General features: G+C 42.9%; 2 protein-coding genes and 1 long non-coding RNA gene across 11 annotated transcripts in view; 2 read left to right on the top strand and 1 right to left on the bottom strand.

Annotated features, from left to right (window-relative positions):
- XIAP (X-linked inhibitor of apoptosis) overlaps positions 1–1,800 on the top strand; it is a 20,966-nt gene extending 19,166 nt beyond the window's left edge. For all 5 annotated transcript variants that reach the window (XM_074835250.1, XM_074835254.1, XM_074835251.1 and 2 more), the window contains one exon: positions 195–1,800. In XM_074835250.1, the coding sequence (XP_074691351.1) occupies positions 195–388 (194 nt within the window). In that variant the 3' untranslated portion in view covers positions 389–1,800. The remainder of the gene's footprint in view (positions 1–194) is intronic.
- The window catches only part of LOC141927887 (uncharacterized), a 26,774-nt gene extending 17,428 nt beyond the window's left edge, over positions 1–9,346 (bottom strand). For both annotated transcript variants that reach the window (XR_012624615.1, XR_012624614.1), the window contains exon 1: positions 9,022–9,346. This is a non-coding gene — a long non-coding RNA (uncharacterized LOC141927887). The remainder of the gene's footprint in view (positions 1–9,021) is intronic.
- A 2,449-nt stretch (positions 9,347–11,795) lies between these two features.
- The window catches only part of STAG2 (STAG2 cohesin complex component), an 81,621-nt gene continuing 68,012 nt past the window's right edge, over positions 11,796–25,404 (top strand). For 3 of the 4 annotated variants that reach the window (XM_074835255.1, XM_074835258.1, XM_074835257.1), the window contains exon 1: positions 11,796–12,014. The gene's annotated coding sequence lies outside the window, so the exon portion shown is untranslated. Of the gene's footprint in view, positions 12,015–13,185; positions 13,373–25,404 lie in introns of those variants that run through there. The other variant, XM_074835256.1, reaches the window with a different exon arrangement.

Raw genomic sequence — 25,404 nt, forward strand, 5'->3', positions numbered from 1 at the left:
GGGGGAAAAAAAAAAAAAGAGGATTCCATGCTGCAGCTTGGTTTCCTATCTCTTGTAATTTTTTTTTCTTTTTAAAGGTGTGATCTCTAAATCATACGAAGAAAACATTGTACTTGTGTGTAAAGAAACAAACAAACAAAAAAATCAGTGTCACTAAGTATGTTAACTTCTTTTTATGTGTTTGTTTTCCTTAGATCTCAGTACTGAAGAGAAGTTAAGACGCTTGCAGGAAGAAAAGCTTTGTAAAATCTGTATGGCTAAAGACATATCAGTTGTTCTCATTCCCTGTGGTCACCTAGTTGCCTGTAAGGAATGTGCTGAAGCACTTAATGAATGCCCTCTGTGTCGTACAAATATTATGAAAAGGCAGGAAATTTTTATGTATTAGTGAAATAAACAGCACTGTGGATGCAAATGTTTCCTGCTTTATTGCTTTAAATATGTAATGTAATGTAAAAAATGCATTTAATTCCAGGATGTAATCATATGGCAGTAGTGAGATTTTTCTGCTGTCAAACTCTACATACATTTTAAAATTATTTTCCTTAAGTGAATTTTTTGTATGTAAAAATCAATATTGAAAGGCAAGTATATACATGCTGTAACCTCAATTCATTGACCTGATTTGGGAAAGCCTAAGTAATGCAAAGCTTTATTTATTTGATCATTCCTTTGCTTCACTTTGGTAGGACTCTGTATGCTGAAGTGTATGCAAATATAGTTGTATAAAGAGTCTGGCCCTATATTACATTTGTAAATAACAAGTGTTTTTAAAAAATTATTATATACATGTATATTACATCTGAGAATTTATCTGCTCAAAAATATTACGTAAGGTTGAAAATGTTATCTTATTTCTGTAACTTTGGTTGTAACATAATTCAGAGAATATGCGTAAACCTGCTGCTGTAATATTTCCTTATGTTTGCTACTGATACTTTGTAAGTTTGTTTTGATCTATTTCTGTCTCGATGTCTGTCTTCTGATTTAGATGTATAAATTGGCTTCAGTAAACTGGTTTTAGCCATCCTTTTTTCACAAAAATACCTCTGTATATAAAATGCACATTAATTTCATTCCTGAAAAGAGAACTCAACAGAAATGAAGGAGTTTTTACGTACCTTGTGCCCTTCCAGAAAGGAGTGGTCAGTCTCATTCTAAACTTGCCCCCTACACAAGGTGTTGTTTGATTTTATTTTTTTTTCTCTTGTGTTTTTTAACATTTAGCATTATCCTAACTTTGCAGTGTTTCTATTCGTTGGTCTGTTTTTTCATAAGAGAAGATTAAACTCTGTCTCCATGAAAATTCTTTCTTTTTCTTAATTCACCAGTAATGGTAGAAATCTTTCCATTTTTTCTTGTCAGTTTGCAGCATTTAAATTAAAAAGTTCAGAACTCTTCTAGTTAGTCACCTTAAAATACTTAAACTATTTCTTACTGGACTGATGCTCAGTTCTCCAGTTTAAAAAGTATCAGGTTTGTATTTAATTACAGCTGGTTTACGATCACTCTAATTATGTGACTTCCTTTTTTTGTGGAGCTACTAATATATTCTGTGTATATATTTTTATCTTTGAGTCTTAAACACTAAGAGATTTAGAATATACAGAATATAGTTTTTCACATCATGAAAGTTTTAAATCCAGTACACAGAAATTTAATGTCTACTTTTTATATTTTTTTAAATAAGTACTGTGATTATATAGTGGTGTAATGTTACAAATATTTAAAATAAAGTCCAACCCCGTTGTTCCTTGATCAACATATTTGATTCTCACATTAAAAAAAATCATAACAGAAGGTTGCTTTCTGTTGCTTTTTTGTTTTGTAACTCAACTTTTATTAATTTAACCTCAGTGTTTTTAATTTGAGAGGAAATAAAATCTATTGTTTGTATAAATTAAAGCTCATTAGTGGTAAAATTAAAATGTTAATTTTGCTATTTTTTGTAATACATTAGGATTTCATTCTTAGGAATACCTGATGACTAGAAATACATAAAGAATTCAGCCCAGAAAGGTTTTATTTTGCCTTTTTGTGCCTTTGTGAAGAGTTTAGTGTGTCAGGTAATTCAAGCGTATGGGGATTTTTCAGGACAGATAGGGACTGACAATTCTGACAGGCTTTCTTCTACCTCCCATTTTCACTTGCAGGGAGGGTTTTCTGTACTTTTCAAGGGAAATTGGGGGGGGTGGGGGGGGTGTTTGCCTATGAGCTGGTGTATCTTGCCTGAAATAGCTTGTTTAGTTAATGTTGCAAAGCGTGTTATGCTGACTTGCTCAAGCAGATGGCTTGTTACCTAACCTTGACCCAAGTCATGTGAGAGAGACTATCTGGGTGAGCTGGATCCAACTTCCAGGCTCCGGAACTTGGCATGTGGCTCGACAAAGCCCTGTCTGGGAAAGAGACTGACCAAATTTTACTTAGAACTTGCAGAACTAAATTCTAGTAAGGAGACGATTTTTGATCTAAGCATAGTATGTAAACTGTCCAAGAAAGGCCTGGAAGTAGATCACCAGTAGTGCCTTCTGAACTGAAATGGAGAACACACACGTTGTCCAAATAATATGCAAGTAAATAGCAAAATGCTTCATGATCTTAAAGCTTGTTAACTATTAAAAGGTATACTGGGTCCCTTATGGTAACTTTCTGATGAATGGTATAAAGGATACAGCTATAATGGCAATTCAGATTTTAATAACTTAGGAACATTAAAGGGTTAAAAGCCTTAAAAGCAAGAAGACAAAATAACTGCTCTGTAGGTTTAGGTTTTTAAAAAACTATAATCAGAGTTCTATTCAGACTAAATGTGAAAAAATAATTAGCACAGTCATCAAATTTTGACAGCTTGAATTAGGAAGATGTTTTTTCAGGTTACTTTGATTTTCATTATCTTAAAGAAGCAGAGAAGAAATTCTATGGACACTGATACTGGGCTGAGTGTTTAAAGAGAGAAATGAAGGATGCAAATAAATGGAGTAGAAGCACAGGTGCTTTGAAAAGGAGGTTAGTGGCAGAACAAAGATGCCTTGGGAGTTGATTTTTATGAGTTACCTGGAATGAAGAACTATGGAGTATAAGTATCAGTATTCGGTAACTTTCTTCTAGTAGTTTCTATGTAAAATCTTTCTTACTTTCATTTTACTTGCAATGGCAGAACTATTTGCTGCTCTAGATATGTGGGAGAGTTACAAAGGTTTTTAGTGTGTTGTGCAAATGTTTCATTTAGAAAACATGGAGACTGCATGCTGAATTTAGGAACAGAAGGCTAAAATAAGGAAAATGCATAGATACAATTTTTTTGTTATGCATTTAGCTTTTTCTCACTGCCTTGAAACATGGGGCTTGAAATATACTACTGACTTCTCTACTAGTTGCTGTCGCTTGTATCTCTACAGATACTTAGCTGTCTACTTTTTTAAATTTGCTGTGGGGCTTGATCCAAAGCTCATAGCACAATAAAAAGATTTTCAATTATTACAGTTTTTTTTTAAAAATTAGAGTATTTAAACACTTCTTTTAATATTGCCTAGTTAGTTTTGACCACAATGCTCCAATGTTTATTTTTGTTAGCTGGATGTGCAGCCTGAAGCTATACTATAGGACAAATTGTCAAAAGTTTTCAAAGCATTGTTGTTAACCGAAGACACGGGTCTTTAAAGTTAGCTTTTATGCTTGAAATTGACAAAAATTTAAATACAATGGGTTGTTAGAATTGGATTATAACTGGGTGGGAGGTTAATGCAGACACTCAATTACCATGTTCAAGTGAAGCTTCAAGATGAAGAGTTGTGTACTAGGATTAAATGTTAAATGGGGTGGTGACATTTGCTGCCACAGTATTTAGTAACTACTCAGAGGAGAATCTGTTCTGCCTTTCAAGGCGTGCAAGTTCTAGCACATGACGTGTAAGGCCTACCCAAAGGGAAGGTCGGCTCTTCATAGACCGAAGGAGTTGGAGATTTTTCTGGCTTTTGTGGAGTTTTTCTGCGGCAGTAAGTGTGGGAGCAGTGAGCTGTTACGCAGGGTTCTTTTCCACGCTCTGCTTTGTGCACAATTGACTCCTGTCAGCAGAAGGCTAGATGCCAAAGAGTGGGCTCGGGAAGCGACTCCGCTGCTGCCCCAGAGGCTTTTCATTGCCTGCCTTGTGCAGAACGGCCGGATCGGCCTTAGCTCTTGAACCTGCTTTGTGAAGGGTGATGGTCGTCTTCTCCATATAGTTGAATGGGAAGAGCCAGTCTACCGAGTTCACCTTCATCCCTCATGGAACTGAATACTCTTACTATTTTTTTGCGTGTTTTACATGTGTAAGTTTTTCTGAGTAGTTTGGAAATTTGATCAAGACAGTCTTTTCTGCCCCGTGACCCTGCCATGCCTTCACACTGATTCAGGTTGTTGAAACTATCTTGCCATCTGCGAGTGCCCCTGTGTCACATTGCTTCAAGAGATGTACTGGTGCTGCTGTACAGCAATTAGTGTGCCATAATTATAATGTGGCTTTCTGTGAGGAGGCAAATGACCTGTGATAATAAAGAACCTTTGCTGAAATTCAGATTTTATCTTTTTTTTTTTTAACCAGGAATTCTGATTAAACAATACTGACAACATTACAGTAAAACTGAGAACATTAATTCAGAGAATATGGCTCTGTGACCAACTTATCAAAAGAACTTGCTTTTTCCTATGACAAGCAAGAAGTCAGTATATATTCAGCTATAAATCACTTGGATAAACAAAACCCTAAGGAAAGTCTGGGGAAAAAATGGTATTAATTATATTGCGAGTATGTAATATTTCAAGGCAGGTGAAAACTACTTGGTTGCTTTTGGATAATTATTAATGTACAGTTTTATAGCCTGGACAGCTATTGATGATGGCTGAGATAAAATTCTTGATAAGTCAGAATTGCTGGAAATGTATTGGAGAGATACTTGAATTAGGGTTTTGTCCTTAGATTGAAAAAATGGCATTTACTATCAAAAAAATGAAAAACACCTCTGCAGAGTCTCACTGTGAAAACATCTAGGAGAATCATTACAATAATTGGTGAAAAGCCAAGTTTAGTAGAAACGCATATGGTCACCTGCAAATTTTGGATTTAATCTAACTTCCAGAAAATACCAAGACAGAGGATATTTAAATGTATTCATGTTATGTCTTTTTGATTTTAGGAAGTTAGATCTCACTGTAAAAGTCTTGACGAAATTTCTTGTATGTTACTTTGTTTTGTATGAGAGTCATCACTTAAGCCAAACAGTTAATCTTCTGAATACAAGCTTTTCGAAAGTGGGTGTCAAGCCACAGTATTCTCTTCCTTTTAACTCTTGCATAACAGAGAGAGGCTTCTGAGTCTAGGATTGACTTTAGCTCCCTTTCCTGCATATCCAACCTGTGTGATGTTATTGGAGTCAGTATGGGAGCTCTGTTGGTAGGGTACAAGCCACCAGAAAAATAACTGTTGCTTCAAATGCCTCTTTTGGTGTTTTGCAAAACAGAATGTACCAAAAGTAACATTAATTTGGCTCCTATCCCTGCATCACAATTTAGCCCTTTTATAACTTTGTTATAACAGTTGCTTTGTAAAGGCTTAATCAGCAATTGCAAGGTTCTGTAAGGGAGACTCATGTTCCAGGCTGCAAGCTTCACCTCTGCTGGACTCACAGCTGGAACCAGTGGTACAGAGAAGGGCCATAAGGGTACACCCCGGGGGGAGCGGGGCTGGGAGTCGCTGTCCTCCGCACTTATGGCGAGTGTCCTTTTGCCATGGGGGGGAAACACTTTGGTCACAGCTGCTGGCACTGAGGCTTTGTAGGACTTACAGAATCATACTAAAGGAAGTTACAGTCTAAAGTATTTTTATCTTAACCGTTTTGAACATCTGTGCAAGCCACCAAGATGTCGTAAACCGTTGTATTCCTTGCTACTTGTTATGCATTGTGCCACTTACAAAAAAATCTAAGTCACAGCTAATGACAAGATCACACTTGCTTTGCTTCCAGCTCCCACTGTGTCAGAGTCGAGGCAGTAAGAATGGCCTTGAGCCCCAGACATGATTGGAAGGAGGGGACTTCTGAGAAGCACTGTCTGAAAGAGACCTTAAAGTTTGTTGATGATGAAATCTAAAGAAAAGGAAACCGTGTTAGGGATATATGTAGGATCTTGGGAATGTGGTAGGTCAGCCCCAGAAAACCATGCAAGGTTGTTATCTGAAAGAGTAATCTGTTCCTTGACCTTACCTGTCACGTAACAACCCACTTTATATACTCCTACTTTAACCCTCCAAGTTTTAGCCTCAGTAGTTCGTGGGGAAAAGACCAAGATAAACCAATCCACTGTCATCATCCAAACCTGTCTTTGCCTGCAAATACAGAAGAGAGCTGTCCCATTTATTTGATGGAGGATTTTCTTCAAAGCTTAAACATAAAAGTATTTGACTTTATTGTTTATAATTGTTTTGTTTTATGATCTTGGGCAGAGGTTGAGCTGAATAACAATGTTTCTGTTCCAGTTTCACTCTAATCTCATCTAACCACAAGCCAGCCTCCTTCCTTCCCTTTTCAGGCAAAACCCCCTGGTTCCATGTCAGAGTCTCAGCAGAGCTGGAGACCCTAGGAAATCCGACCATCTGAGAACTGCTTTCTGTTCCTGATGGCTGAGTTGCCCTGCACATCAAGAGCACGGTGTAGTTTCACTGTTTGTTTTTTAGCTGTCTCTTAGCCAAAGCTGCTTCCCCTGCTCAGTGATAGTTGCTGCTGTTTGGCCCACTTGACCTTATTTCAGCTCTTGTCTGCTTCTTACCCCAGCCCTTTTTCTGTCATACAGGCTGTTCTTTCCTGCCTTTAACCATGCCCTGCCCCTTATCCAGCTTACCCAATTTGAAACATGTTTCCCTGGTTCCTGTGCTTCTTCCACAGACTTTGTCAGTGATGCTGTCATGGTGCCTGACTCATAAATTGGTCCTTGATTCATGACCACCCTGCCTGGACTTGGCTAGAGGACACAAGAATGTCTTGGCTGTGTCTCCCAAAACCTCCCTACACCTGGAAACTGGAGCAGATTGTGTCCTGGATCCAGAAGAGGCGGCCTGAATGGTAATGCTTACTCTTTTATGGTTGGACTAGATGGTCTTCAAGGTCTTTTCCAACCTAGATGATTCTGTGATTCTTTCCTGTACATAGGGTGAGGCGACGCCTCAGACGAAAGCGACTTCTCTTGACTGAAGCTAGGAGAAGGGCTTTTCATTATTTCTTACCAATAACTGGTGTGGCCTTTACACAGTTTGGTGATGAAAACTTTAGAACATGGTTAAGGGATTTTTATCTCAAAGAATGAGATACAGCAAGAGCACCTCACCTCAAAGAGGGGAATGAGCGCAGGGCTTCAGGTAACACATGGCACAGACGACTGAATAAATCTGCTGATAATGCAATTAGGCATTTGCGACTCACTGCGGTTCTATTCATTTCTAGAGATGATAACGAAGGGGCATTAAAACTTCCTTTTTTAGTGATAGGGGACAAACTGTGATTCTGTGCTCCTTTACAGGTCTGAGAGCACGGTAGACTTACTGAATCAAAGAAAATTCGGAATTGAGTTAGGTGTTCTGGAAAGACCTGGCAAGAAATAGGGGCTTACAAGGGAGACTTAGTAAATTGCAAAAGGATGAAACTATTCACAGAACAGGGAAAAGCCTAAGGAGCTACCGATATGCAATCTCTCTTCTGCAAATTATGGGAAAGTAACCCATTTTGTGGTCTTTATTTTTGTTTCTTATGTAATAGCTCATCTCCAAAAGGATTTAGAGCAGATTTCCCTAGAGTGACTAAGCCAGTTTCAAAAATCTGGGAAACAAAATCTGATTGGGAAGACTGCTTTCCCCTCTGTACCCAACTAAACAGATAAAAATATAACTGTGGCTTATTTAATACAGGCCATCAAAGTTACAACCTCACCTTGGAACGAATCCAATATTCAAATTCTGGTTTGTTTTCCAATTCTCATAAGCAAATCCATTTAAAAAATAAAAGGAATGGTAAAGGATTGTGGCTTTTTTTTTTTTTTTTTTTTTTTAAATAGAAAAGAGGAAACGGAACTGCAGAGGGGGTTCCTATTCCACTGCCCTCAAAGAAAACAAAGCAGCATGAGCATGAATCTCCTGCCTGGAAGAATGAATCAGCCATCTGGCAGCTTGAGTTTATTCTGATCTTCTCTAGTGGTGAACCTCTGGCCATTAATTCAGACATGGAATTGGTATCTGCCCTCTCCTTGCTCAGTTTCTTAACTGGGTGACTGATCAAGAGCGCTCTCTGGATCAAGCATAGTAAAAGTCCCTGTTCTAAAGTCTTTGTTAAATACTCTCTAAATTGGGCTAAATATCAGAAATGGTGGACTTTGAAGCTCTTCAAGAGTAGCTTTTATGAGAAAGATTGCATAGTCCTGCAGAATACTTTCTCCTACAGTTTTCCACAGAACTTTTCTATCAGATATAAATCCTTTCTAGGAAGGTCAGAATTTAAAGTATCTCTATTTCATTTTTATGCTTGGATAACACTTTTTCTTTTAAATTTTTTCATTGTATTGGAAAGGATGCCGGAGTGCTAAAACTATAGAGAAACTTCAGGATGTTCTTTGATTTCTTCACAAAGTCTGAACAGATGGTAGAAGCCCATTCTGGAATTGTTAGCTTAGAAAGAAGCAGTGTGCTAGCAGAGGAACTGCTTTTCATCTCGTCTGTTGTACCCACTGGAAGGCTCAGTCCCAGAAGCATGATCAGTTCATGGGGAAATGCAGACGTTAGGCTCTTCAGAGGGCCAATCTTGTCCCCCATAAAGACAAGAAATACAACGGTTAAGAGCTTGTCTTTTCTGCCCCCTGTATTCCTACCCCCCATTTAAGAGATTGATGCGTTTTCCCCTTAGATGCGTGCTATATAAACTGGTTTATGGTGGTTATTTGCATGATCCAAGTGAGGTGCTGTGCTAGGAATTGTCCCGGGACACAGCTGGCTTAAGAAATTCCTACCTTCTGGTCACTGGAGCAGAGCAGAAACATTCCCAGCCTCTACAGGAGTGCACCGCACCTTCAGTTGTGTGGACTGAATTGCTCATGTAGTTGTACTCTAAATAACATCCAAGAAATGATCTGGTTTGGGAAAAAAAAAAAAAATAAACCAGCCCTTTAGAAAACAAATGGCCCTCCCCCCTTCTCTGATGAGGCAACAGTTTTGCTTAGACAGCGGCCAGGCAAGCAGCTGAATGGAACAACTGGGAGGGAGGAAATGAACTGGAGAGTGCAAAATCCTCTTAGACAGGCTCTGTGACCAACGGTTCGTAATATTCCGCTGCACCTGGAGTCTGGTCTCCAGAGTGTTTCCACGTTTTGTTGTCACAAGTTTAAAAAAGCAGATTTTGTCATGTGAGTCAGGACACCCAGGATTGTTATGAATCTGAGCTTCCAAGGTCCAGGTCAGCTTTGGAAACAGGCTGAACTCTCTGTCATGGTATTGTCAGCACTTGCACGCTCATTGCTTTAAAAACACACCATAAAAACTATGTCACATTTTCTTCTGTTAAACAGTTACCTAAAAAATCTCAGCTATGAGGTCAACTGTGAACTACAGTGTTTTCAGAATAGACCAAATATCTGATGCTTGTGCTAATACATGGCTTTTTATGCACAGCTGACTCTGAAGCTACCTCAGTGCTGTGCTTCTGCCAGCTCTCACAGTACACTGCTAGAATCTTACGAAGTTTTGGATTTGAGTTGTAATATGAGTAGCTCTATTGTATCTCAAGCAAAGGATACATTACTGGAATTCTGCGTGTAGGCAAAATGTTAGTTTTGGAAGTGTGTGGTTTATTTTAATGGCAAAGTTGTCTATCTGGCAGTTGTCAGAAGTTGCCTTTGTACAGGGAGGGCACAAGTCAATCCAGCTCCTTTCCATCTATTTCTAGGTGTAATTTAACAACCATATATATCATAGGCAAGTTTAAAACTTACTTGAGATTTAGTGTGTTGGGGGATTGTTTGTTGTTTGCTTTAACAAATTATCTTTTATTCACAATTCTTCTACAATTTCCAGACAGACATTAACAGATTCACATTAAAGATCAGCAGTAGCAGCACCTGTAGCTGTAACTGAAACCTTGAACATAGTTTTACGACTAGGCATTCAGGATACTATTTTAAAGTGTTCTCTAAAAGGGAATCTTTCCCCTAATTTTCTTAGTTTTTCCCCAGCCTGACAGGAGGTGAAAAAAACATTCTGAAATGTGAATTCAAGCTATAGAATATAATGTTTTGTACGTGTCTCATGTACTGACAGATTGTATCTAGAATGTCTCGGTGACATCAACTCATATTACACTAGTTTTATATTTTAAAAACTCCTTGTCTAATCACAGTTTCCATTATAATTGTCATTTGCTCTGCAATGTCTCATCTTAGTTTTGAAAAGACTGGAACTGATGGATACTCTTAAGTGTCCTGCCTTTGTTAGGCAGGTGAGCAAAGTAACCCAGCTTTAGTGCCTGCTTGGTTATGCTAAACCTCTCCTCAAAAATTAGAAGTAGATAAATACAAGAGGATGATTAGAGACTAATTACCAGGACAAAACTATTTTTGTGCTGACTAAGTATAAGCTTATGTGCAACTATTCAGCATGAGTAATGTGCTTAACATTACACAATACAGAGAAAAAAATGTAAAGGAACGACTGAATTGTGTGTATAGAAAAATAAGCATCGCAAATTTTGTATCTGGTTACTTTAGAGATTCTGTGCTGCTTATATGTCATCAAGTTCACATGAATCTTCACGCACAGAGAAACAAGGAATCGCGCTCAGATTTAAACTGGGAACGCACTTAGCGATGGGCAGAAGCAGGAAACGTTTCAGGAGAATGCTCCTAAGCACAAGAAATGCCATCAGTGCCAGCAAACGTTGCCTGTTTGTATCGCCACGCAGGCTGGGAGTTCTCAGGGCACGGCACCCTGCATCCATGTGGGCAACCGTCAATCTACCCTCCCAACCAGAGGCTCCCTTGCACACGGCTTCGCTTCCTCAACACCCAGCGATCGGCTGGGGTTGGCTTGGAGAAGACCGCGGTGGCTTGGCACGGGCGAGGACGTTGGCCCCTCGGCGTCACCCACCCCTGCCGCCAGCTCCTGCCTCTGAGCGCCTGCGGGAAATGGCACCGGTTAGCGAGGAGAAACGGCAAGCGCTTAACGGATTATTTCTCGAAAGGCCGAACTTTGCCTCAGCTGAACAATTATTTCCCGATCACTTCTGTGTCGCAGTGGGGAAGGACGCCAGGCCCCGCGTCTGCGTGTGCCTGTGCGAGGCCGGGCGCGTCCCGGCGGCTCCGCGCGGGCCGGGGCCGGGCCGCCGCTCTCCTTTTTAGGCTGTCGCCGTGTTTCGGTTACCCGATCCTGCCCCGAGAATGAAGCCGGCAGCCGGGCCTCCTCCACCGGTCGCGCACGGAGGAGGCCGGGCCCGCGTCGCCCGGGAGGCGGCGGCCGCCGCCCCGCCAAACCCCGCCGAGGCCGGTCCCCGGAGGCCCCGCTCCCCCCCCCCCCCCCGCCCCGCGCCGGGCCGCGCGGCCCCCCCCGCCCCGAGCCCCGCGCGCGCGAGCCGGCGGGGGCGGGGGAGCGGCCGGGCGGCGCGCGCATGCGCGGCACCTTGTTTACCCCGCTCGGCGCGGCGCGGCCGCGGCCGGCCGGCAGGTGTCGCCCCACGCCCAGGAGAGCGGGCCTCGCTCGGTGGCCGCCAGGTGGCGCCTGCGCCCTCCATTCGCTCGCGAGCCGCCGAGCAGCGAACACCCCAAACAATCCCCAGCGCCGCCGCCAAATTAAATAACCTGCCCGCGCCCCGCGCCCTCCCCAAACCCCCCCTCCGCGGCCAAGTCTCCGGGCCGGGCCGGGCCGGGTCGGGCGCGCAACCGGCAGCCGGGCCGGGGATATAGGAGTGGAGCTACGAGCCTGGGCCTTCTCGCTGCCTACGCCGACACTGGGCAAGGTAAGTTAGAAAATGGCGGCGAAGCTTCTGGAAGTTTGGAGGGGGGACTCGGGATCGCGGTGCGTGGCTGCGGAGAGAGGCCGGGACGGGGCCCGCGGTCCCCGGGCCTGCGAGGACGGCGCGGGGCGCTAGGCCGGCTGGCCACAGGGACTCCGCGCAGCCAAGATGGAGGACGGCGGGGCCGAGCCGCGAAAACACTCCAGCCCCCCGCTTCCCCACCCCCCCTTCCCAGCGCGCCTCGGCGGGGAGGGGGGACGCGAGCGGGAGCGCGAGTGAGAGAGCGAGAGGGCGCCGAAAGCGGCCCCCGCTGCCCGCCCGGAGCCCCCGTGCCTCCTCCCCAGAGCCGGCCGCGGGCAGGCTGGGCCCAGTGCTCGGCGAGCTAAAATGGAGAACCACCTTCTCCTCCTCCTCCTCCCCCCTTCTCCCGAGCCGAGCAGGGGCTGCTGGCAAGATGGAGGACTCGGGCATTGTGTGTGTGTGGGGGGTGTGTGTGGGCAAGCCGGGCCAGGCCGTTCGGGGGTGGGGAGGGAGGGGAAGGGGGGTCGGAGCGGCTGCGGACGGAGCGGGCCGCGCTCGGGGCGCGGGGGGGGGGGGGGGGGGGGGAGCGCTGGGCCGCGCGGCGCGCAGGAGAAAATGGTGGGGCGGCTGCCGGTGCCCCGGGGTGGAGTGTCGGAGGCGGCCGGGGCGAGGGGACTCCCACCCCTGACAGCGCTCCCCCTCCTTCCCGCCGCCCAGCAGCTGAGCTCTTCCTGCCAGCCCGCTCCCGGCGTCTTCCCCGCGGAGGGAAGTGCCGAAGGAGCGGGGTTTCTCTCCTCGGTCTCTCTTTCTTGGCTCGGCCGAGCTGGAGCAACTCCGGCCGCCTGTTCCCGAGTGACTGGGCTGGAGGGCTGGCGAGAGCGAGTTGCCTCGGCCCAAGTGAGGACGTGGGGACTGACCTGCGCCTTTCCCCCTGCCTCCTCCGAAAGAACTGGCGGATACCCCCCCCCCCCCCGCCTAGCTCGGGGAAGGCCTTTGTGGGGCGAGTTTTCCCCACCGAGTGACTTTGGGCGAGCTCTTCGGCGGCTGCCCGCTAAGAGGAAGAGTTGTGGCAGTTTCCGTTCGGCTTGCTTTATTTTTTTTTTTTTTTTTTTTGTAAAGAAAGGGCCCTTGCCAACTTGTGCCGGGGACGCCCGATGCCGGGAGCCGCGTGTTGCAGGAACCCCGCTGGGCTCTCGCCGGCCCTGGTGGGGGAGGGGGGGAGGAGGAGGAGGAGGAAGAATGCTTCTTACTGGGGGGTTTTGGCGCCACTTTTGTTTTAGACAGTGCTCCTCTGCCCCCTCCTCCTCGGCACGCACTGAACTGAGCTGAACCCTGCCCAGGTAGGAAGCGAGAGCTTTCCTAGTGTTTCTTTTTTTTTTTTCCTTTTTTTTTTTTTTTTCCTAGGCGCTTATTTTCTCTACACGAATTAAAAAAGATATATACGGTGGTTGTTGCCGTGGCTAGAGGCTTGGAGGGACAGGGGAGCGAGGAGTGAGCGGCGGTGGAGAGGAGAGCGGCTGGGCCGGGAGGCCCTGTTTTTCGGGTGTTCTGCCCCTGCCTGAGCGCACCCCCGGTGCCTGGCTGCGGTGGCTTTGGGTGCCCGCGCCCCGGCCCCCCGCCGCCCTGCCTCCCCGCCTGCCCCTCTCGCTCGTAGTGTTGTATAACCCGTCCGGCCCGTGAAATCCGGGACCGACCGACCTCTATTTTTTTTTTTTGTTTCCTTTTCACCCCCGAGAACGGGGAGTAAAGGCGCTCGGCTCCCTCTTTCGCCGCCTTTTATTTATTTATCGTAGTGCCCCGGCTAGGCTCTCGCTGTTGTTGTCTTCCCACGGGATGCGGTGTTCGGAGTTAGCACAAAGTTTCAATAACCTCCGAGTCGAGTCCGGTGCTGGAGTTACTGTGGGTGGCTTGTTTTTGTTTTGTTTTTAATTACTTTTTTGGCAGCCCGGGGAGCGCGGCTGCCCCCCGCCTCCCCCCGCCGCACTGGGTAAGCGCTCGCTCTCTTCCCGTGCTCTGCCCGGAGCCACACCCTGGCGTGTCCGGTCTCATTAGGCGCCTTCTCCGCCCGTGTGACCCCGCGTTTTCCCTCCCGCCCCCCGCCCGCCCCGGCTGCGCGCCGCCGCGGGAGTGCCCGGAGGTAACCGGGGGCGGCCGAGGTTGCGCCGCGCCCCGCTGCCGTCGCCCCCGGTGGGGCGAGGAGGGGCCGTGTCAGCGCGGCGGTTCGCGCCGGGGGCGGGGAGTCGGGTTACCGAAGTGCGTCACGCGCGGCCCCGCCGGGGCCTGCTCCGCCGCCGCTTCGGGCCGCCGCCGCCCATTGGCCAGCGCCCGCGCGGGAGGCGGTGGCTTCCTCCCGCGCCCCGCGGCGGGCAGCGCGGCCGGACCCCGCCGCCCCCCCCCCCGGGCGCCTCCGCCGGGAGCGGGGCCGTGGCGGCTGGCGCGGGGGGCGCCTCAGCGAGCTGGCGGCAGCGCAGAGGTCACCTCGTGTAGACCGCTTCCACGTCTGCACAGTTCTGTTGGGTCTTGGGGAAGGGGAGGAAGACGCCTTCTGGATCGCTTCCCTCGGAGCCCTTGTACGACCGTTTTTACGCTGCCTGGGAGTTGTGTTCAGTCCTGTCCCGCGTGACCAGACAGCGGGGTGCCGAGCGTTCCCCGCAGGAAGGGGTTCTCCACGCACGGGTCTAGCTGCTCACTCTTGGCAATTCGGTCCTCGTTTGTGATTGATGACTGCTTTCTCCGTGATAATGCTCAGCCATTTGAAACACCTTTGTCCCCTTTCACATTCGCTTTTCCCTAAATCTATTGTTTATTCATGTATTTATTGTTGGAGCGTTTATCTGGTGTTGAACTGTCTAGGACTTACACAATATCCATGTGCATGCTGGCTGGTCCTGTGCAGGTAAATAAATACCACGAGTGATTGTGCAATTGTCAGACGTTAATCTCTGTCTTCTTGGTATTACTAGCTCATTATCCCCAACTCTTAATTTTGCGGCTAGCTCTTGGCGGTGATTAGTCGCAGAATCACGATGCCACCGGTCTTGTATGGGGCTCTTCGCTGGGTAACACTGTTTCTTTTCCCTTATAACCGTGATAACAGTTTCATTACAAAAATGAAACAAAGTGTGAGAAGACAGCCGCCATGCTGGTAGCATAAACCTTCACCTTCTCGCTGCTTTCAGCACTGGAGCTGAGCGGGGTGGAATCGCCATACCGTTCTGATTAATTAAGCAAAGACTAAGAAAGTTTCAAATACATACAAAGGAGAAAAATACGAATTAATTCCCATCTCGAACAGATAGCTCTTGCTGTGTAACCGATGGGGCTCATGTGGGTCCTTCTTAGCAAAACCAATTACATTTTATGGTGTCATCTACAGGTGGGTTTTATGCAACCTGTGAGAGAAATCTGTGAATTTCTGTTGCTGTTGTTTGTATTACATTAACTGTAGTAAATTTAAGGTTGGATGTTCTAGAAGCTTAAATTGAAACAGACAAAAAACTCAGGCATGGAACTGGGGAATAGGAGAGACTTTAATTTTCCAGTGAAACTTCCTAGTGCTCAGATATCTCCCAACTTATGTACTTGGACTGGAGTTATGTTTTTGGAGCTTTTGCATCCATTTAGTGTTTCAGCAGGATAATACTGACTGAAGTCAATAACCACTGTAAGGGTTTGTTAAACGTGTATTTAAGAAGATAGTTAAAGTTTATGTACAGATCTTTTCTTTTAGACATAAAAGTCTTGATGTTTTGCAACCAAAAGCTGAAATTACTCGTTTGAGTAGGTTGGTTCGAAATAATGGTATTTTAATATATTTTTAAAAAATGGGTTTTGTGAAATGACAAATGTTGATAGGTTCATAGCTTATTAAAATATTTGGTTTAAAAATGCATCATGCTACTTGAAGAGCATTCCATTTTTGAAATAGTATTCAATTAGCTGGTTGTTAATCTAAGTTAAATTCCATAAATATATTGCATTCCAGCTTTACGTGTTAAAGTCTTTAAAGGCATAAATGTGCAGAATGAAATAATTTCCACTTGGAAGGAGTGTAAATAGAATTGTCAGTTAAGTGGTCTCTTTAGTTTTATTTTGTTTCGGTATAACTTATCAACAGCAACTGAATTATTTTTTAGAAAAAGTAATGTGGACAGCCTCTCTTGAATATTGCATACTGCTACAGTCTCCTGTAGAAAATAGCTGCAGGCAACAAACCACTTGAAAGTGCGTGCTCTTGGTGGTGGGACTTAGACTACATTAGACTTAGTCAAATCATGAAATAATGGTAGCACATCAGAGCATAGTGAACCTTTTTAATTAGATTGCTCTTTGTCACTTATGGTTCAAATTCAGAATGATGTGAGAGTCCTCATTTGTCATTTTCATCTGTGGCATTACTGTCTTGGTTGTTTTGCTGCAGGCAAATACTATAGGAGAGATTAGGTTTGCTGGAACTTGTGTGCCAGCATAAACAGGTTGTATATTGTACAGAAACCTTAAACACTTTGGTTGCTTATTTTCACCAAATAAATCCCCAAAAGTAAGCAGGTATTTCTGCTGGTTACTTCTTGGTTGTGTTACTTGAGTACTGTGTTTTGGCAAATGAAGTTTTGAACTTGGTGTGATCTCTGCCTACAGTGTGACCATTTCTCCTCTGATTAGTTTGAAAACAGGGGAATATTGTCGGTATGAATTTCCAAAATGGTACTGTTGGGTTTTGATGGTAGGTTTGGTGGGTGTTTTGGTTTGGGGTGGTTTTTTTTTGTGTGTGTGTGTGTGAGGAATTAAGAAAACATACTGGAAAAGGAATGTGTTGTAGATTGTGTCTCTGTCAGCTAGATGCTAGAATTTCCAAGAGCTTCATCTGCTTCAGTAATTGTCTTGTAATCGAAAGAAGTGATTGATAGCAGCCATCAACATATCAGTTTAATATTCTTAAATAAGCTCTGCTCACTTTCTCAGTATCACTTAAAACATATTCTGAAAACTTCAGCTTCCTTATATGAGGATCATTGACAAAGAAAAGAGAATGAAGTGATAACAGTCCTTGGGAAACTGGGGTGAGCAGGAAATTGGAGTTTTTAGGTTGGAAAATAGGAAGCTTATAGACAACAAATCAGAGGAATGGAAAGAGCGCTTTTCCACATGCATCACAAAAACTTAAATGGTGACATATAGGCTTACTGCATTGGTCTAGATTCAACGCCATCCAACGTTTTAGATCGCCTCCAGTTTTAAAGTCAAGGGGTAAGTAAAAATGGGAGCTCTTCATGGTCGTATGGCTCTTCTGTCTCTGGCCCTGGCAGTCTTGCAGTTTGATGGGCTCTGGCCCTCTTCTGCTTCCTGACCCATCTGTCCTGGTGGTTATAGACAGAGGTGGAAGCAAGTGGGGCTACAGGCAGGTTAAACGGCCTGGTTAAGATCTCGGAGCCCTTCCTGCCAGGAGGAAGTTCCCAGCGTGCCGAGTTACTCGTCACAGTCAGTCTGGGCTGGCAGTAGGACCTGGGTGTGCCGGGGGGTGCATCTCCGGCTAAGGGGGGGCTGGGGGGGTGACTGCAAGGGCAGGGGCACTGGGGGTTTGTGTGAGGAAAGGAAACTTGGGAGGGAGGGAGAACCTTTTGGTAACCTTTGCAGTATTACATCAGCATAACGGGGCTCTTACTCTAGCATTTGTTTTTTCTAAAAGACTGCTTTCTGGAGTAAACCAGTTAAACTCCCACCATTCTGTGAACAGATTCATGTTTAAAGATTAGTCCAGTGACTTCAGTGGGCTTTTTGTATTAGAAGAAAAAAATCTGCTTTCCAAAAGTTGTGTGTCTTTGTGGTTTAAGGGTAAGCCTTGAAATCTCATGTGACTTAACAAGGTCAGATATTTACTTATGAGTGATACAGTGAAAACTTCTGTTTTGAGAGTTGGAGAGTACATTAAAATGTACTTTTAATCATATGTTGTTTTAATTAGAATTTATTTTCTTTAAGTTCCTCATGATGCAGTTCATAAAAATCTGGTGAAGTTGGATTTTTTTTTTTTAGTATAAATATGAAATAAGGGAAACTTCTGAAGGTGGTCCTCGTTTTGATCACCACAGACAAATGAAGGGCTAATGCTGACTTGTTCAAGTTGGGAAGCTTGAGGGGCTGTTGTTTGACTGGCTTCTATCTTAAGGAAGATGTTTTGCTGTTCAGGTATCAACACTAAATCTGTGTTCTCTTTTCTTGAGCCCCTTAGCTTGATGTCTGGGATCACTAAGACTAGACCAGAGTCCTAAATTTGATGGGTTATGCCATTGCAATATTTCACAGTATAGTCTAACCCTTTTTAGTATCTCTGTATCACCAAGTGTTGCACTATTAAGAAAATCTCAGATCTGTGAGATCTCGGGTAGAGAAGAAGGGAAAGCAAGATGTTTCTTTTCTTTCATCTCACAGTTTCCCTCAACTGGTCAGATCTGAGGAGAGATCTGGCACCCAATTTTGGAGATAGGGATGTTGGAAAATTTGATCCCCCAAGGTGCCCCCTTGGCTTTCATATGACAGTTCGCTTTTCCTAGCCTTTACTGGCTCCAGAGTTGTATGAAAGAGCACAGGCTGGTTTTAAATTTCTTTATCCCGATTTGAGGCAGAAATGAAGGATGTATAGGACTGCATTTATATGCAGTTACCTCTTGTCTTACTGTGATTTCAGGGGGAAATCGTTAGCTGTCATGTAACTGCTTTATCCATGTACAAACTCTATGTCCAGGTATGTACTGTATTGCTGTCTGTTCCGTACGCTTTTTTGATTGTGTAACTAGCTATAACTTGCCCCTCTGGAGGGCTTATTTTTGTAAAAGAATATAATCAGGAGAGTGAGTACATGTAAAGAAGATTGGCATATATTGGAGGGTAGATTGTGATCTGTGATTGAGAAGTTAATCACAATAGCCCCCAAAACCAAGGATCTAAAGATGAGAGCATGTGTTGGTTGGTTGGGTTTTGTTTGGTTGGGTTTCTTTTAGGTAGATGAATATTTTATTTTCTTATAGCTCTGAATCTGATGGCATATTGGTCCTGCTCTTACACAAAATTTTACTTTTGTGTGCTTTTATTTGAGTAAAGATTAGTCTTTGAAGGAGAGTGAGGGAATATGCATAGCGCTAGAAGTCAATGAAAGAGTATTTGTTTTCTACAGCAGTTTTTTGTTAGCGCTTCTGTGTGGCTCTTAGGAAAGTATTTTTGCATCTGTTCCCATTGTTCTAGGGTTCACAGGGCAAACCAATGACTTTTGCTTATATTTTGAAAAAGGCCTCAGATGGTGCATGTTGTCATGTAATAGGTATGTCTGCAGTGGTCTAGATTGATAAGAAAAATTATAGCTGGAGTTCAGATTTTAGGGTTTTCTATTAGCAAAATAATGAAAAGAAATCAGATATACTGACATTTCAGAAAGCAGAAAACATTTCCGAAACTACCTACCACTTAAAGAAACAACAAACCTTAGGAATGCATGTTTTATTTAGTTGGGATTGCATTCCAAGATTGGCTTCAAGTTGCTGCCAAGGGTTGGTGAAATGCTGCTCAACTTCTGGCCAGTGATTGAGCTTTGGGTGATCTGCAGGACAACTAACTTTACCTGCAGGCTTCCCCTGAGTTTCTCCCTTCCCCAGTAGTACCCCACTGCCACTGAGTGACAGGCGTCGTTTAGTGTACATGCGTGTCGATTTGGTGCTTCCTGGGAAGGCATGGTGATGTAGTCACATAGCAAAGAGGACTTAATGTAGTTATTTTCCTCTTGCTTAATACATGTTATCTGCCTAGAAGGAGATGAATATTTTTGATTTGGAGGTAATGTTGCAGTTCTTGGTTATGGCTGAATGGCTTTTTTTTTTTTTACTTAGGATTTCAGCTTAAGTTTTATGAAATAATGTCTTCCTTGCAGCATCTTATCTGGGAATAAAAGATTGACTTTGGCTTTGTTTGCAAATAAAAATAAGCTGTTCAAGATAAGGCATTGCTGTCTTTCATGCAATTACCTGTTATTTCTTTAGGTAAAACTCCCAGTTCATTCTCTTAAAAAGGATCAATTCTGGAAATTTGGACCGTATCAAGTCTTAAGCAGATAATATGCAAGTAATATTATTGGCTGATTTTATTTGTCAGAGTGTAAATTTCCAGCAGGGAGTGTTCAGTATGAGGAGAGTTTGTATGGAGTAGGGGTGTGAATGTTGAAGACACATTTTTTTTTTTTATATGTTATCTTTATTATCTAAGGTAGACTGTTGAATATATAGATAACTGAAGTTACTAAAAAACCAATGTAAGTAGTAAGTATCAGGAACACAGTGTTGTAATTCATGTAGCGTGCATTTGAGGTGCCTAGCTTTTAATTTGAAGGTGGTTTTATGTGACGAGTCCTGGAATAAGATATTTTTTACTGTTACGGATATAGTGGCCAACTAATTTAGTTTGAGTAATAAGGTGGTACACTCTGACCGCTGGCAATATTTTTCATTTCTCTTCCAATCTTCTTAGAAACAGAGAACTGATTAATTATGATGGTTTTTCTAAGGGCAAAGCTGGGGAAACTTGATGAAGACTTTTTTTTTTTTCAAAACTAATATGACCAGTGGCTGCAGTTTACATATGGCAGTGCTGTGCTTGTGGCAGACGAGTAGGAAGTAGAATTGACGTGGACTATTGTATCTTGATTTAGGTTAAAGAATACAGTTTAAATATAGCTGAAGAGGAAAGAGTGTGATATTCATAATTTAAGATAATAACATAAGTATTTCTAAAATTTTGTTATTTTGTACGATTTTGGGATGGGAACTATATTCTTACAGGAAAGTTCCAATTTGTGTGGTGCCATATACCGTTTTATTTTTATTGTTGCTTTATGTACCTGTTTGAAAACTATATCCAAAATACTTTATTTTAACTGCACATAAAATAAAGCTTTGCATTGTGGATGGGCAGTTGCTTCCTGGAAATGATGCCACAATGAAAAAGCTGTGTTCTAGGTCACAGAATTGCATAGGAGGGAAAGGCCCTCTGGAGGTCTAGTCCAACCTCCTGCTTAAAACTTGTCCAGTCAGACCAGGTTTCTCAGGAATTTGTCCAGTCAAGTTTTGAATATCTCAGAGGATGGAGTTTTCACAGTATCTCTGGCAACATATTATGCTATTCTTATTGGAAGGGCTTTTTTTATTTCAGGTCTTCCAGTCATCTTAAATTCCCATGAAGATTCATGCCCTTCCACCCCCTAGTATGCGCTTCAAAAGTATTCCTTGATGATGGAGGCTAATGACCTAGTTTAGAGCTGATTGTGTTTTTTATTGGGAGTTATTGAAAAAGAGAGGGGGAGGTGAATGCCTACAGAATGACTCTTTGGTACCTGCTTTCCTCTTCCCTTTGGTCGCATTTACTCTCTTTTATTCTTCTGCTGTCCATGCTCAAGCTTCACTACTATGTCTATGACAAGGTCTTGCAAATAAAACTTCCTTTCCTAAGCATTTACCTCTTCACTTAAGTGTCTGTCATACACCGATCAAAATTATTTTTCTTGCAGTTTTCATAGTTAAGCAGTGATATTTTTATTCCTTCTTATAAGTATTATTTCTAGAAAGCTACAGTTCATTTGAAACTATGGTAACCAGAAGGGAAAGCTGCACAAGTATCTCTCTTGCATCTGTGGTATAGGTCTGTTGTTACTTGCCTAATAAGCCAAAAAAAGGTGAAACTGGCTTTTGCAGCATGTTGATTTACCAAACATAGAAATGGTTTATTAATGCAAATACTTCAGTGATAATGGAAAAATGTTTGCTTTTTCCGCACATGTGCTGCTGGATTACATTTTTGTCTTCAATATTCCATATTAAGCTGCTCTTGTTTTATTAAGTGAGCTTCCATTTGACTTACTTTGATAAGCTGTATTTTCAAAACTGACACATTTATATTGGTATTTAATTTTTAAAATGTTTATGAATTAAAAAGTAATGTAGATGTAACAATGTGTGTATGCTGTATTACTGCTCTACTGTGAAATAGAACAGATTTTGTAAACTAGAAGACCCGTGGCTTGACAGTTGAAAAATAATCAGAAAAATCAGCCTTTAGGCATTTTATTTCTCTTGCTGCATTGCATTGTCTTTCTCGTTGTACTGTTCAATTTCTATTCAGCAATGCAATGGTTTTATGAAAGTTAATAAAGTTGTGTACTTAGACAAGAGTATATTTGTGCCTCAGAGCAGTAGTTGCTGCTAAGCAAAAATTTTCAAAGGTGGCAAGACACAGGTTGTATATGTCAGTATGATATAAAAATGTCAGAAACAGTTTTAGAAACTTTCAGTTCAGTAACACTGTGGATAGAAGAAAATGCAGTAAGTCAGCCTCTTCATAAACAGTAGATCAGGCATTAAGATTCTTCGTATTCACCCCCAAATGCAGTAAGGATCAGTAAAACTGAATTTTCAATTTTTTTCCTTTTTGTGTGAAGGGGGTATAAACTATGTGATGCGTAACTTGCATTCAAACTGGTTAGGGAAGTTTTGTTTACACAGAGGATTTATGCGTTCTTGCATAATCCTACAAATGGGCTTAATCTTCCCCTATCTCCAGTGAAGAGAAGCATGGAAAAATTCTTAGAGTTCTTTTGGATGTAAGATTGAGTCCACGTTCTTGGTAACTTGGGGATTTAAAAAACTTACTGAAGTTTTTCAGTTTCTTTACAGTAAGGACAATTTGATAGTATATCAGGAATTAAGCGTTCTAGAAGATGAAGTAGGATTACCAGGATGAAGGAAAGTATACCAAGGAAGATGGGAAAGATAGGAAAGTATAAGCTTATGTTGATGCTTACTCGAACCATTTCAAGAGTATGTTCTGTGTCCAGTTGCATCGCCTTCTCTTTTTTACTTCTGTTGTGTAATATGTTGGCATTGAGTTATTAGCTGCGTAAAGTATAAATAACTGTTTTTATGTAGAATCTTCATCTTGGAATACGTTGTCCTGTCAGATGTGGAAGTTGCAAATTTCTCTTAAATGTTTGATAAAGCTAGGAATGAAAAAATTAATCATTAAAGACTTTTACGGGGGGGATCTGGGAGAGAGAAATCAAGCTGGCAATCAACTGAAAGTGGAAAGTTGCTCTTTACTATGAGGGTGGTTGGTGGAGAGGCTAGTTACTTAACTGATGTAAAAGAGAAGAATTGGGCAGTTATGCCACTGGTAGGCATTTTTGAACATAACTCCACATGCAGAGTTTCCTCACTCTTTCATAGTCTGCTTCGTTCCATACTTGTTCCCTTCAAGCTACTGAAGATGTGCCTTCGCTGCATAACTAGGCCAGTTCAGTGTCTAGCTGCCGCTCACAGGGTGCTCCTGTCTCTGTGTCACGACCATGTGCTTCTGTTGTTTGCCTTGTGCCCATTTGAGCCCCACAGCTGTACTGGTTTGAGCTAAACTGTGAAGAGTAGTTGTCTGTGGGTTCAAACTCTGGAGTCAAATGGGTGCTGCTCCTGCATGGAAAAGGGTACTGGCGCTTTTGGCCAGGGAGAACAGAATTGAGGGGGATTGCCCCTTTCAGTAGTTGAAGTGTCGTATCAGTTTCCTGGTCCAACAGTAGTGACAACATTTTCTGTAACTGTAGTACCAGGAAAAGAAAACTTTACGTTGTCTGCTACTTTTCTACCTGATCTTACTTTTAAAAACCATTTGGGCGATATGCCAGTTCCAAAAGTAATCCTCTAATCTTTGTAGTGATCTCTGTTTTATCTATCTTTTTTTTTTCCCCTGAAATGTTACACAGTCTGTTGTAGATCCATTAGAGCTCTGCGAGGAAATTCAGGATTGCTGTTGATTTGCATTAATCTATGCAGACAGGAAGATCATGTACATTTTTCTTTGGTTTCAGGCTACGTGCTAGTTAGAAGTTCTGCAGGTATTGGAATGAGATGGAAGGGGTAAGAGAAATTTTAGGAACGGTTATAGAAGAGTTTCCTCCCCTCAAGATTTTCTCCCAGCCTTAGCATGGTTAATCAGATGCTGTTGTCAAAACCCTGCTAGACCTCCTCCTTCAGTTGGATGCTTACCAGCCTGTTGTGGTTAGATCTTATTATGAGCCTTTGCACTCTTGAGTTTTCCGTGGTTTATGGAAGCTGCAGTGCCAGTTCTGTATGTGAGGTCTGTCTCCAGTCTTTTTACAGAATGTGGACCATCCTGTGCAATGATCTTAAGTCCCATCCCTCTCAACTCATCTCCTTCCTGGCTTGTGAGTTTCTGCGGGCATGCTGAGGCTACAGGTCTCATCTCTGGGAGTACCTGATAATCAAACCAGACATACCCTTTTTTAATCTCATAAAATATTGATACTGTCCTTCAGAAATACTGAGAAATAGACCAAATAATGCCTGAACACATTGCCTGCATCTTCTCTCTACTTCACTTTAGTCTCAGTTCAGAGCACTTTGTTTTCTTCTGCTCTTGGAAGAAAACTAACAAGTGTTTTTTACAATGTGGAATCCTCTGTTTTTGTGGTGTGGTGTTGTGTTTTTTTTTGTTTTGTTTTGTTTTTTTTTTTAAACTAGCTAAGAAGACGCTGGCTTTCTTCTTTAGGTGTTCGGGAAGAGTTTTACTGTTGATTGATCAGAAACTATTACATAGTAATTCATTGCTTAATTCCTCACCATTTTAGAATTTAGATCTGGGGAAACTGGTCTGCTCTAGGCAGAAGCTATGATTTGTTAAAAATAAGCTTCTATGTGAATAATCCATCTTGACAGCTACCCTGTAGGCTGTGATTTTGCTTTGTGAAGTTGGTCAGAAATGCTAGACAACAGGAAAGCCACATGTACACAATTTTTGGAGATTTGTAGATCTTTTTAGGTTGCACAGAGGATTATAGATTTGGGGTTTTCAGTATCCATTTATATAAGCCATGTTGAAACAGGAGTTACTTTTTTTGGTGATGAATTTTTCAAAGACAGTGAGCATGGCTAGTGGGCATTGGATCTCTGCAGTTTTGCAGGTGCTCCTTCGAAGGACTGTTGTCAATATAGCTGCAATTGCCTGAGCTCTGTTTCTCTTTACTGCTGTTGAAATGTTTCTGTGGGACTTCCCTGCTTGGAGGCATGCCAAAATGAGTGTGTGGGAAGACTTAATACTTGCTACTTACATAGCATTTTGTATGTTCAAAGTCTTCTGCAAATATTAACTAATCTTTATTTAACATTTGAGCCCAATTTCTGTCAGTATAAATCAGTAACAGCCAGTTATGACCTCTACTTTTTTTTGATATCAAAAGAACGAAATGCTCTAACTAGGTGTAGTTAAGAATAATCTTTATCATCTTATTAATGTACCGTTTTTGTCACTCTACCCTTCTGGCTTAGTGTGG

Source organism: Strix aluco, chromosome 10 (assembly GCF_031877795.1).
Source record: "Strix aluco isolate bStrAlu1 chromosome 10, bStrAlu1.hap1, whole genome shotgun sequence".
NCBI classification, from domain to species: Eukaryota; Metazoa; Chordata; class Aves; order Strigiformes; family Strigidae; genus Strix; species Strix aluco.